This window comes from Tupaia chinensis, unplaced genomic scaffold (assembly GCF_000334495.1).
Source record: "Tupaia chinensis unplaced genomic scaffold, TupChi_1.0 Scaffold000217_1, whole genome shotgun sequence".
Classification (NCBI taxonomy): Eukaryota; Metazoa; Chordata; class Mammalia; order Scandentia; family Tupaiidae; genus Tupaia; species Tupaia belangeri.
In genome coordinates, this window is record NW_006159692.1 from 5546650 (window position 1) to 5560083 (window position 13434).

The following is a 13434-nucleotide window of genomic DNA, read 5'->3' on the forward strand; positions in this document are numbered from 1 at the left end:
GAGAGAAAGAAAAAGAGAAAGAGAGAGGGGAAGAAAGAGAAAGAGAGAGAGAAAGAAAGAAAGAGAGAGAGAGGAAGAACAAAAGAAAGGGAAAGAAAGAAAGGAAGGAAGGGAGGGAGGGAGGGAAAGAAAAATAATTATTTTTAAAAAAAGTTAAGTCAGGGACTTGCTGGCCCCACAAGATAGTTTTTGAGACTATTATGGTATCTGAAGACTGAGCTCCAATCTAAAAATGCTAACATCCATCTACTGACCCGCATGGGCTTCCACACTGACAGCTGCTGAGCTAGAAAAGGGTTCAGAGAACCTCCACCCTCTAAGTCTATGTGGTCATACACTAAAGCTGGGTGTTCTACACAGTCAGCAAATTCAGTCATCAACAATCCAAGTCTACATCCAAACGCTCCGTGTAGGTAAGTGACTATGTCCAAGATTAATAAACTTAAAGAACGCCATTTTAGAGAGCACTATTACCTGTGATGAAAATTCAATTTAAAGGAACATTCTTGGCATAACCCTAAAAAACAAGAAAGAATCACTGAATTGCTGAATTTGAATAACTGCACTATTACTCTAAATACCATAAATTCTCATCTGCTTTACATTCTTTTACTATAAGAGGGAAGACAATCTGAAGAAAACAGTTCAAAGCTCACCACTTCAAGAAATACATGTATGCATGTGTGTATGTGTGTGTGTGTGTGTGTGTGTGTGTGTGTGTACGTATAATAATGATATTAGGGACCAGCAGTTAGTGTAATGGCTATGTTGCTGGACTCCCATGTAGTCGACCGTGGTTCAAGTCCCGGACCTGGTGGCTTGAAATTCACGCTGGGTGCATGTGTGTGCATGCCCAAGATCCCAAGAGGAGAATGGAGGAGAAGGGATTGCAGCGTGGCCATCCCCCCTGGGGGGTGATTTCTCGCTTTCTGTCTCTCTCTCTCTCTCTCTCTGTCTGGTGAGCGCACACGCCATATAGAAAAAAACTCCCCCCCCCAAAAAAAAATGGCATTAGAGGGGCCAGCAGGTAATATAGGGGTTAAGGCAATGATCTCTCACGTGGTCGACCATGTTCAAGTCGCAGACCTAGTGGATTGAAACTCAGGCCGGGTGCTTGTGTGTGTGCCCAAAATCCCAGAGGAGAATGGAGCAGAAGGGACTGCAGTACGGTGATCACCCCGGAGCGTGATCTCTCACTTTCTTTCTCTGTCTCTCTCTTTGGCAAGTGCAGATGCCCTACAACAAAAATCTCTCAAAACAAAACAAAAACAAAAAAATATATTATTAACAGAACACTTGAAGAATTGAAAATACTCTAACCTCACTTTAGAAAAACGTTGTACATTTACTTTTTAAAATAAACAGTGTTCCATAGGCAGTATAACTGTGTAACTCACATCAAAGATATCCGACAAAAAGAGCATGAGTACAGTTGTTCTTCTCAAGTGCTCTAATACTGTTCAAACGGAAAAAAGCTTTTCAAATAGTTCATAACTGAGGCCTCCTGTTTTGCCTTAATCCCCGTCCACACTGGCGACTTTTCCTCACCAGCTCTTCCAGAAGGAACTCAGAAGCTGGGCTGTACTGAGCAGCCCGAGTGCTGTCTGGGGAAACTGCTGGCTTCTACCAGGAGTGGGTGGAAAACTCCGAAGGCCCATTCACTTAGGACCCAGAGAAGGCTAAGGGCCATTGACACAGCGGAGGGAGAAGAGCAGCTGATGCCTGAAGATCAGCTCTAAAAAATAAATAAATAAATAAAAGGACGGGTTCTAAAACACACACGTGAAGGGAAACTGCTGTGTTTTCTGGAGTATAACCTACATTTTTGAGACTGATATCAATAATAATTATGCTCTCTTAAAATTTTTCCCTATTAACACTGTCAAGGAGAACTATTTTTTTTTCTTTTTTTTGGAGAGGTTTTTCCTATAGGGTGTGTGTGCTCGCCAGACAGACAGAGAGAGACAGAGAGACAGAAAGTGAGAAATCACACCCCAGGGGGGATGGCCACACCGCAATCCATTGTCCTCAGTTCTCCTCTTGGGCGGGATCTTGGGCATGCATGCACACGCACCTGGCGTGAGTTTTAAACCACCAGGTCCGGGATGCAAACCACGGTCGACTACATGGGAGTCCAGTGACATAGCTATTACGCTAACTGCTGGTCCCAGGGAGAGCTATTTTTTTAGCCATACACAATCTAGCTAAATACTCAGCTAATGTGAGATTTACATCGTCTTCCTGATACTCTGCCTCTTAGCTATGTAACCTGCTGACATTCCCAAGTTAAAGAGAAAAGATCTTCACTACCCAAATACTAGTTTACATCTGTGATTAGACTTACTGAAACAGTACTGGAATGCCAATACAAACATTTTAGGTTCAAAAGTTATTTGAGATTTTGTGATGCTCTGAGAAAAAAGCACTTCCAAATAAACATGTTAAAAATTTTAATTGAATTTTAAATAATCCATATGTTTCTAATTCTAAAGACCACGTTGGAAGAAATCGTTATTCCCCCTAAAGTTAACTTACTTAATTTAACAAGTGCATTTCTCTTTTCGCCATGCTCAATATAACCAAAATTAACTTCCCAACTTTTTAAGCCTTCTTTTTCATCACAACACTTATTTCCACAGAAAAATTGACCTGCAAAAAGAAAGAGTATTAGCTATGGAAGTAGGTGACACTGTTCATCTGTGCAACCTAGAATGACTTCTGAAGTTTACTTTTAAAATATGGAATTTCTTAACTATATAAAGTCAAAGCAACAGACTACAGGCCAGCCCTGCTGCTCAGTGGTTAAGCCTTGTATGTAGGAAGCTAGACCCCATATGGCCCTCTGCAGTTCGAGTCCCAGCCCTGGCAGCTTGAAAAACACACCAAGTATATCTGTGTGCTTAAAATCCTGACGGGATGGAGAGGTGGAGGAAAGGGACTGCGCCATGGCTAGGCCCCATCAGGAAGTGCTTTATCTACCTTACTGTCTCTATAAGGTGAGTGCATGTGCCCTCTGGAAATAAAAGTAAAAGACCACAATCATTACGGTATATTCAACAAATGTGTATACAAATATCAAATCAAAGTGCTGAACTGTCACCAAAAATCAGTCACAGTACTCTTGCCTGATAGACTATTTATATTTAGATATACTCTGAGCGACTCCTATTATGAAATCTTACACTTGGAAAATGAGAGTATTACAGAGCATAATCACTAATACCCCGAAAGAATAAATGCATTTTTTCCAAAGTACAAGCACTTATACTTGGGTGAGTCCTTTAAATATTTAATATGAATACTAAAATTACTATGCTAAATATTAACATAATAGCATTTATTAAGTCCTAGCAACAACAGACATCAAAAATACAGTTAAAAATTCTAGCATTTTGGGGACCAGCAGGTGGCGTGCTGGTTAAAGTGCTGGACACTCCCACATGACTGACAACGGTTAGATTCCTAGACCTGGTGGCTTGCTTTCTTACTTTCCCTCTCTGTGTATGTGTGTCTCTCTCTCTCTCTGAAATTAAAATAAATGAATGAATAAATAGTTTAAAAAAAAATCTAGCATTTTGAGGGATCTGCAGGTGGCACGGTAGGTAGTGTGCTGGATCCCACATGGCTGGCTGTGTGGTTCAAGTCCTGGACCTGGTGGCTTGAAAAACACGCTAGGCTCATGTGTGCATAGGTACCCAAAATCCCAAGAGGAGAATAGAGGAGAGAGGACTGAAGTGTGGCCATCCTCCCAGGGGATTTCAAACTCTCTTTCTCTCTCTCTGTCTGTCTTAGTCTGATGAGTGCACATGCCCTATAGCAAAATACCAAAATATACAACAAAACAAAAAATACTATAGCCCTTTGAGATGAAATATAATAAATACTCAAGCTCAATATTCTAAATTTTAGAAGGGACTGCAGCATGGCCATCCCCTCTGGGGGGTGATTTCTCGCTTTCTGTCTCTCTGTCTCTCTCTCTCTTTCTGGCGAGCACACTCACCCTATAGCAAAAACCTCTCAAAAAAGAAAAAAAAAAAGTAGATTTGGCAGGAATAGAGTGATAACAACTGAATACCCCAAAAATGGATGAAAAAAAGAATCAAGTATTTATTTGTTGAATGTTTCCTTGCTATATAATCTTTAACTCTCTAAACATGTTCTATATATCATCGACTGAATGTTCTAAAGGCACAATTTTAAAAGTAAAAACCATTAAAGCACTACATTCTTTTCTTTTTTTTTTTTTTTTTGGAGAGGTTTTTGCTATACGGCGCATGCGCTCACCAGAAAGACAGAGAGAGACAGAGAGACAGAAAGCAAGAAATCACCCCCCAGGGGGGATGGCCATGCTGCAATCCCTTCTCCATTCTCCTCTCGGGATCTTGGGCACGCACACACATGTGCCCAGCATGAGTTTAAGCCACCGGGTCTGGGACTCGAACCATGATCAGCTACATGGGAGTTCAGCAACATAGCCATTACACCAACTGCTGGTCCCAAGCACTACAGTCTGGCCTTTGCTAATAATGTATCACAAATATACCCTCCCTAATTTTACTTTATGAAGTTATTGTGTATGTAAGAGTAATCTTACCAATCACTTCAACTCAGTAACACAACAGCATTAACTGTATTCTATTAAAAAATATTTTTTTAAAAATTACCTTTTCCTGAAATTACTTCTTTTTCTATTCGCCACCTAAATCCAAACTAAAAAGAAGAAAAAATTATGCCAAAGTAAATTTACGTATGACATTTAAATTACACATAAATCTAAACATAGAGCTAACAATGACATTTTCCAATGTAAAAACAAACCTAAATTTCATCATGACAGCTTTTTCTTCTCAGGATTCTAGATACTTAAAAATATGTTTGAACAATCACAAATTCATCTGTTAAAAACAACCTTCCTTACTTTTTTTTCTTTTTAATTTGCCAGAAGGCATGTGCACTCACTGGTGTGCAAGAGAAAGTACCCCCATGGGCACCGCCATGCAGCAATCCCTTCTCCTCCATCTCTCCTTCCTTTCTGGATTTTTGGCATGTACACGCACACACACACACACACACACACACACACACTCAAGCTATCAGATCCAGGATTCAAACCACACAGTCGGCCATGTGGGATCCAATCACCTTAACCACCATGCCACCAGCTAGCCCCAATATTCCTTACTTTTAAAAATATCTTAAAAATTGTAGGTGCCAGGCTGCAAGAAACTTCTATTAATAAGTAATATATCCTGTTCTACGACACTGATAAACACAAAAGAAGTTAAGATGCAGTAAAGACACAGTACATTACAGTGCGAAGAAGTACAGCCTTTGGAGTCAGGTGATTTAGATTCACACTTTAGCCCCACCCCTTAACAGTTATTATAGTACTTGGAAAGTTATGGAATCAGTTTCGCCTCAGTTTCCTCACAGGCAAAGTGGGGCTATGAACACCTACTTCTTTGGGCAAAGAGGCTCAGATGAGGTACACAAGATAAAGCACGCAGGGTAGTGACTCTCAGTACAGGGGCCAGGAGGTGGCGCAACATGGTGCACAAGGCCTGGGTCAGGGCAACTGGACCCTACTGCGGGGGGTCTGCCTGCCTGCCTGCCTGCCTGCCTTTCTCTGTGTTTCAGAAGAAGGGAACAAATAAACTTGGGGAGAAAAGGAAAGAGGGCCAGCCAGTGATGTGGCAGTTAAGGCTGCTGGATACCACATGGCCAACTGTGTGGTCCTACCAACGCAAAAGTAGTTGTTATTATAATTCCTCTGGCTCACCAGAAGATATGATCAGCTATTTCCCATACACTACAAGGGAGCACAGGGCTCAGTAGTAAAAAGTCACACCTGTGATCTCATCAACCTACTCCAAGAATATGCTCCATAATGCAAAAATAAAAACAGGGCTCAATACCTGGTTAGCTACAGTAATTTATTAGTTATCAGTTATTACCAGAACTTGGCAATTTTGTATTTTAAAAGCAAACAAAATATTTCAAGGCATACTTTTAAAACCCAACAAAGGCCCGGCCACTGTGGAGGGTGGTAACACTAGGACCCTACAGTGCTGCAAGCCATATGGCAACTGTGGTTCAAATCCCAGGACAGCTGGAACAGTGTGCCAAGCACACATGTCCAGGTGCCCAGGACCCTGAGGAACTGGTGGGCTGAGGACAGAGGACCACAGCATGACAGGTACCCGTCCAGGATGCTGCATCTCTACTCCTGTCTCACATGCACGTATATGTGCTTTCTAGCATAAGAAATAAATAAAGCCCAACAAAAATAAAATCCTCCAAGTCTAGGGAAAAAAGGAAGTAAAACATTCAAAATAATTGTGTTTAATTCTATTGCTAAGCCTATGTATGTATTGGCAATTGCCTGCCGTCCAACACGTCAGAACAAACGTTTACTGAAGCACAGCCAAATGTGGATCAGCAATAGCTTCCAAACTTTGTCACTCACTCAGCCTAATACAAATATAACTAAGCAACTACTTACAGGGCTTGGCATTCTATTGGAGATAAAAAAATAAAAGTGGCAACTAAAATAACCTCTGTCACCAAAGTTGTAATCTTACAGGGAGATAAGAAATTAACAAAACAACTACACTTTGTCCTACTAGTTAAGAATGTCTATTCTTATACAAAAATGTCTTGCTTGTAGGCTGGATTAAAGGTAGAGTTCCTCAGGTTTGGTGCTGAGCCACCTCCTCCTTGCTATCATGTCCACACAAGGAGAGAAGACTCTGACTTCCTGACAACACAAACTTCCAGGACCATCTCCCTGGACTTTTACATAAAATGTACTTCCAGTCTGCTTAAGCCAATGTTTTTTGGGAATGCTCTCTGTTCTGAATCTACTCAATAAACCTAATACAATGATCAAACTGAATTCTCAATGATTAAAGAGAGGCAACCATGGAGTGGGAATTCACAGAAAACGCAGTAAGTCCCTCAGCATCTGTGGAGGACGGTTCCAGTTACTAGCACCCTGCAGGTACTCATAATCGATGCCCAAGTTCTTGATATAAAACAGCTCGATATTTGCATGTAACCTAGGCACATCCTCCCCTATACTTTATTTCTGAGTTACTTACAATACCTAAGACAATGTAAATGCTGTATGAATAGTTGTTAGATCATATTGTTTAGGGAATGACAAGAGAAAATTGTCAGTATGTTTGGTGCAGATGCAATCCCTGGAGCCCTAACTGCACAGTACGCATTAGCAATAATGTAATACTTGTCATCCCGGGTTGGGTGAATCTGCAGATGCAGAACTGGCTGATGCAGAGAGCTGATTACATACATATTAGGCACTGAGCTAGTGGTTAATCACAAGTGAATAAATCATTATCTTCATACAAATAAAACTACAAAAAAAATGTACCCTAGCAAGAGAACCAAAAGCTTGACTCCAACTTTCTCTAACACCTCAAACGAGGAAATCCAAAAAAATAAATAAATAAATAAAGTCATTATCTTTACCCCATGCAAACAGACTCCCTTCCAATTCTCCATAACCCTCAGAATCCACACTTAAAACTTGTTCTCTTGGGACCAGCAGATAGCATAATTGTTACCTCACTGCACTCCCAAGACTTCCAAATCTCGATTGAGATTTGAGTCCCAGACAGGGTGACTTGAAACTCACATGGGACATGTGTGTGTGTGTGTGTGTGTGTGTGTGTGTGTGTGTATCCAAAATCCTGAGAGAGGAATGGAGGAGAAGGGATTGCAGCGTGGTTATCCCCCCCAGGGGGTGATTTCTTTCTTTTTGTCCTTCTGTCTCTCTCTTTCTCTTCAGCACACGTCCTATAGCAAAAATCTAAAAAAACAAAAACAAAAAACCAACCTGTTCTTTTGCTTGTACTTAAGCTCATATCCAATTGCTCACCATGTTCTAATGGGAAAATATGCTTTGTTTCAAGATTATTCTCTCCACCTATGATTTCTAATAATGCTTTTTTATTAAAAGATTTTTGCTTTTATTTTTTTCCCATTTTTTATTTTCATTTGATCACTGTATATTTTTTTACAGTGTAAAAGATGTTTTTTCCCAGCATGAACAGTGTATATTAGTCAAGTAAATGACATTACCTTATATATGATCGTTAACAGATAACTTTTCATTTTTCTATGAAATGTTTTGTTTGTTTTGTCCCTGATTCCTTCCCGCCACTCCCAATGCTTTCTAAAGTGGAGAATTCAAATATTTAATTTTTAGTTAAATACACCTTCTCCCTTCATGGGGGCCATTGCTTCTTCTAAAGGGCAGTGACCATGTATTAACCCACCATACCCAGTCCAGCTTAAATACACTGAAAAACAATTCACAAATGAGTCAGAACTAGAAATCTACTTTGCCACAGGCTCCTAGGAAGACTCAGCATCTCATATTCGGTTTGCAATGTACAAGTTGAGTATCTCTTATCCAAAATGCCTGGGACAAAGATGTTTCAGGTTTCAGACTTCTGTTTCATTTTGGACTATTTTCACAAACATAGTGAGAAATCTTGGGAATGCGATCTGAACATTCATGAAACAGGAAATTCATACTTTTCTTGTGTACCTTATACACATGGCCTACATTTTTAAATGGCAGCATTTTGACTATGATGCACCACATGAAGTCAGGTGTGAATTTCCCATGTGCGGTATCATGTCGGCATTCAAAAGAATTTGCAGATTTTCAGATTAGAGATGCTCAATCTGTAGTAACTTCAGTTAACTTCAATTGCCGTGGTGCTTTCTGGGCTGGTACGGTAATTAGCGGTACAGAGATAAGAGCAGTGAACGAGAGTTCATAACTAGTTCACAAGAAACTGAGAAGTCACTGAGACAGCCCCAGCATATGGTCTGTATTCAGGACCACATCAAATACATGGTTATAAAGCAACGCAGAACTCAAAGGCGCTACTGAAAAGAATCATGAGACTAATCCTGGGTCTAATGAGAACAAACTAAGCAGAAAAGAAATCCTGATGATACATCAATTTTGCTTTTTAAATAGGCTGTCTTTGTTCATACAAATATACGCTCTCTATATCATACACATTCAAGCAATACTCCCTCCTCCCACATTGTCACTGACCTTGTCTGTCCTGGGTAAACTTTTCTAGCTACAAATCTGAAGTTTGAGCAAGGAATAAAAATAACTTTAACATTAATTAAAGTAAGATATAAAGTGGGAAAGAGGACCAGCAGGTGGTATGGTGATTAAGGCATTGATCCCATTTGGCCACTGTGTGGTTCGAGTCCCTGACCACTGCAGTGGCTTAAAAAGCACACCAGCCATGTGTGCATCATGTCCAAAATCCCAAGAGGAGAATGGAGGACAAGGGACTGTGGCATGGCCATCTCCCTGGGGGGTGATTTATCACCTCCCCTTTCTCTGTCTTTCTCCAGTGAGCACATATGCCCTATGGCAAAAATCTAAAAAATAAAAAAATAAAAGTGGGAAAGGAAATCAGACATTACTAATTAGCCCTGATTGAAGTCAATTTTACTCAAATAGACATGCTTATGTGACAGAAGGTATGCATCTGCCTCTCTATAAATGATAATCAATTTTTAAAATCTATCATTTTGAAACATCATCTGTGAAATAAGAGATTCTGTAGTGCTAAATCATTCATTATAATCACTAGAGGCTCTAGACCAGAGTCAGGATGAAATCGGATCCAAGAGCCACTTGTGTTTAATTTTAGACTTCTTATGCCTGAGCTCACAAAGAAAAAGAAGCACCCTTGTTCTTTACAAACTCCATAGTTAAATAGTCCAAATCACGCTCCATAGATGAAGGACAGCTTAGACTATAATTAGCATCTCCAAGGGGATAATGTGAGGCATGACAGTATAATAAAAACTAATATTCTACTTGAATAAGAACTTCCTTCTATAAATATTGAGAAGGCATACCTTATTTTCTTTGTATCTACTGAGATCTGCTATACAGTATTCCTTGAATAATTTATCATAGTATTTTTTGGCAAGTCTCTTCTCCCTAGATCCATAAAAAAGGTAAGTATTACACATTTAGAAATCCAACCATAGCCTGCACCTTGGACGTACTATCAAATAAATAACACATATAATATAAATATTAATGTTCTGAAAGAGGCCTATTGTTTACATATGCATAGAATATCTGGATATTAACTATTAATAGTGGTTCTCACGGAACCAGCAGTTGGCGTAATGGCTACACAAAATACACATGGACTCCCATGTAGTCGACCACGGTTCAAATCCCAAACCCAGTGGCTTAAACTCATGCTGGGTACGTGTGCGTGTGTGCCCAAGATCCAGAGAGAAGGGACTGTGGTGTGGCCATACCCCCGGGGAGTGATTTCTCATTTTCTGTCTCTCTGTCTTTCTGGTGAGCACACACGCCCTATAGCAAAAACCTCTCCCCCCCCAAAAAAAAGAGAAAGATTAAACATAAATAAATAAATAGTGGTTCTCTCTGAGAAAGAAACTGGAGGACTGACAGCCAGAAGGAGGAAATGTACTCCTCACTTTTTTACCCTTTGTAAAATGTTTGGATTCCAAAACCATCTTCACGTACTGCTTTTCCCAAAAAGGAATATTTAAAAACAAGTATATAATAACATATTACAAGACAATACACAATATTGTAACATTTTTAAAAAGTAAGTCAAGCAATTAAGACATCAAAAACTTCCACAAGAACCAAGCCAGATTCAGTCATTTTTGTCATGGTTTTATGTCCTTGATTCAGAACTGTCCAACTAAGCCTTGACAAAGTGACAGAGTGAAGCAGAGGAGGGACATGACCCGTGTCTGGTGCATCACGCCTCTGAGGAACAAAATTACCAAGTCATGTCTGTTTCATCCTCCTCGTTCCATAAGAACCGATGATTTTCTCGTATGACATCCAAGTCTGTCTTGTCATTTTCCCTGGAAAACAAAACTATTTCAACTTAATAGAACAAAAATGGTCAACGACAGGAGGTTAAAAGAGTTCTGTAGGATTGTTAAAAGTGCGAATAAAAAATATAATACATGAAGATAGCTTTATGTGTCTGAGTGTGGATATGTATACATACATGTACATCTATGTAAAAAAACATTTTGGTATTGTCAAAAGGCACTTAAAAAGAGTGTTGCATACAGAAACCAGTTAAATGGATGGAAGATCCATTGTTTCTAGCACTGGTTTCAACTACACAAATGGTGCTTAGTTACCAAAGTCTGGGTGAGGAATCTGAATAAACACTAAACAGTAAGGAAAAATGAAAACTTATTTTCAGAATAATAAGTTCCAGAATCTAACCCAAAGTCATAACAGTACTCTCCTGAGATCTGATGTTTTAAAAGTATGAATAACTCTCCAGACCTTATTTTTCTATCGTTTCCTAGAAAGACTAAGTAAGGCAGAGAAAGAGTTTGCTGGTAGGATGACAGTTCAGTGGTGGGGTGAATGATTGCTGGGCCTATAAGCTAAATTGACAGGGAAGCTAAACCAGGGGTAGGCAAGATGGTACAAAAATTTTTAGGGCTCAACCAACTAAAAAACTAAGTCAGAGAGAAACACACACACACAACTGAGAGGCTCTGACAGCAGAGTCAAATATAGGAAGGCATTCCATGTGTGGGAAATAATAAAGTGAGGTTTCTTATTTTTCCCACCTTTAAAAAAGTAACCCCAAACACTAAGATCTACAAATTTCAAAAATCATTGCCCAAAAGACAAACAAGCATTCCTCACATATTCTCTTGTGGCAGAGTCGCCCCTGCCTCAGCAGGTGCGCAGGCAACCTGAAGCCTGCTGCCAAAGAGATGAAATTGTGACAAGTCACTTGGCTGGAAGCAGCGAACGACCTCACTCTCACAACATAACAAGAAAACTGGAACAGAAAGCAGGGCAGAGTGACAGGATCAGAAGAACGGTAGCCATGAGTCTCTAAAGTCATCCACAGTCCCTTCCTGTTCTATGTAAAACTTATGATACTTACCCCAGACGCCTGAAGTCTTCTTTTTTGCCACCATAGTATAAAATATAGTCATTTACCAACTTTGCATGCCTTTGATACTGAAATGCAAAAAGTTAAGGATTTCATTTGCTAAGGGGTAGTTATGTGTCATGATACTTCAGTGGGTGAATAAAAGCATAGTATGGGGACCAGCAGTTGGTGTAATGGCTGTGTTGCTGGACTCCCATGTAGCTGACAGCAGTTTGAGTCCCGGACCCAGTGGCTTAAACTCACGCCAGATGCGTGTACATGTGTGCCCAAGATCCCGAGACGAGAATGGAGGAAAAGGGACTGCGGTGTGGCCATCTCACTTTCTGGGATGGCAGGTGGCATGGTGGTTAAGGATGCTGGATGCCCATATGGCTGATCACGGGTTGAGTCCTGGACCTGGCGCCTTGCTTTCTCTTGCTCTCTCTCTCTCTCTCTCTCTCTCTCTCTCTCTCTGTCTCTTTTCTTGGCCAAATTGAAAAAATAACAACAACAAATGGAATTAAATAAATAATTCTTTAGGAAAAAAAGCATAGTATGAGTCCATTTAGCTTTTTTTAATATTCAAATATTACATGTTTATACATTAAAAACATAGAGAAGGATAACTGTTACAGTGAAGATTACATGTAAAAGTGCTTTTACTTTCTACTAAATACTGTTTGTACTGTTTTGAATGTTTCAAACGCATACTGCTCTTGTGATGTTTCTCTACCTCTACCTGGAGAGAAAGAGCATCCTACTCTACTACTAGATCACAGGAGCCTCACACTGCCACTCATTCTAACAAGCACAAGAAGAATATTTAAAAATTATAGTTACTAGAGTATGATTTACAATTTCATTATTATTAAATATAATGTAGTTATTTTAGTAATGATAAAGTCTTCAGATAAAAGATGCAACTTTTATAATATTAAATCCTGATATTGGTCTTTCAAAAAAAGCAAATATAAGAAATTGGACATAGTTTTATACTTTACTAGTCAAAGATATATGATATTCTCATTTTTGTTTTAAAAAGCTCGATGGCATGCTCTCTAGAGCTGAATACTCAGCTGTACCTAACAGAGTTGAACTCACCTTCTATAATACTATCTGTGACAATATTATATTAAAGATATACTGCAATTTTATTAATCCTACTGTATCCTAACAGAATATTTAATTAGATGATGACACTTCCAAAACCGGTAATGAAACAGCGTTTCAGAAAAAAGAAGAGAGAAGCCAGACATCTGAAGATCTGAGCTCTAGCTCTTGATCTATCATTAACTGGTCACATGACCACAGTACGTCACTTCACTTATTAGGCTGGGATCAGGAAACGTTTTCTGTAAGGGCCAAATGGTAAATATTTCAAGCTTTGCAAGCCCTAGGGTCTTTGGTGCAACTGCTCGGCTCTGCCACTTTAGCATGAGGGCAGCCGCAGACAACACACACC

General features: G+C 39.6%; 1 protein-coding gene across 1 annotated transcript in view; it reads right to left on the minus strand.

The window, feature by feature from the left end:
• LOC102496374 (protein FRA10AC1) overlaps positions 1–13434 on the minus strand; it is a 41662-nt gene that overhangs the window by 17207 nt on the left and 11021 nt on the right. Inside the window, exons 5-10 of the mRNA XM_027771499.1 lie at positions 11985–12061; positions 10843–10926; positions 9925–10009; positions 4665–4710; positions 2536–2649; positions 475–517 (exon numbers count right to left, since the gene is read on the minus strand). Coding sequence (XP_027627300.1) covers positions 475–517; positions 2536–2649; positions 4665–4710; positions 9925–10009; positions 10843–10926; positions 11985–12061 — 449 coding nt within the window. The remainder of the gene's footprint in view (positions 1–474; positions 518–2535; positions 2650–4664; positions 4711–9924; positions 10010–10842; positions 10927–11984; positions 12062–13434) is intronic.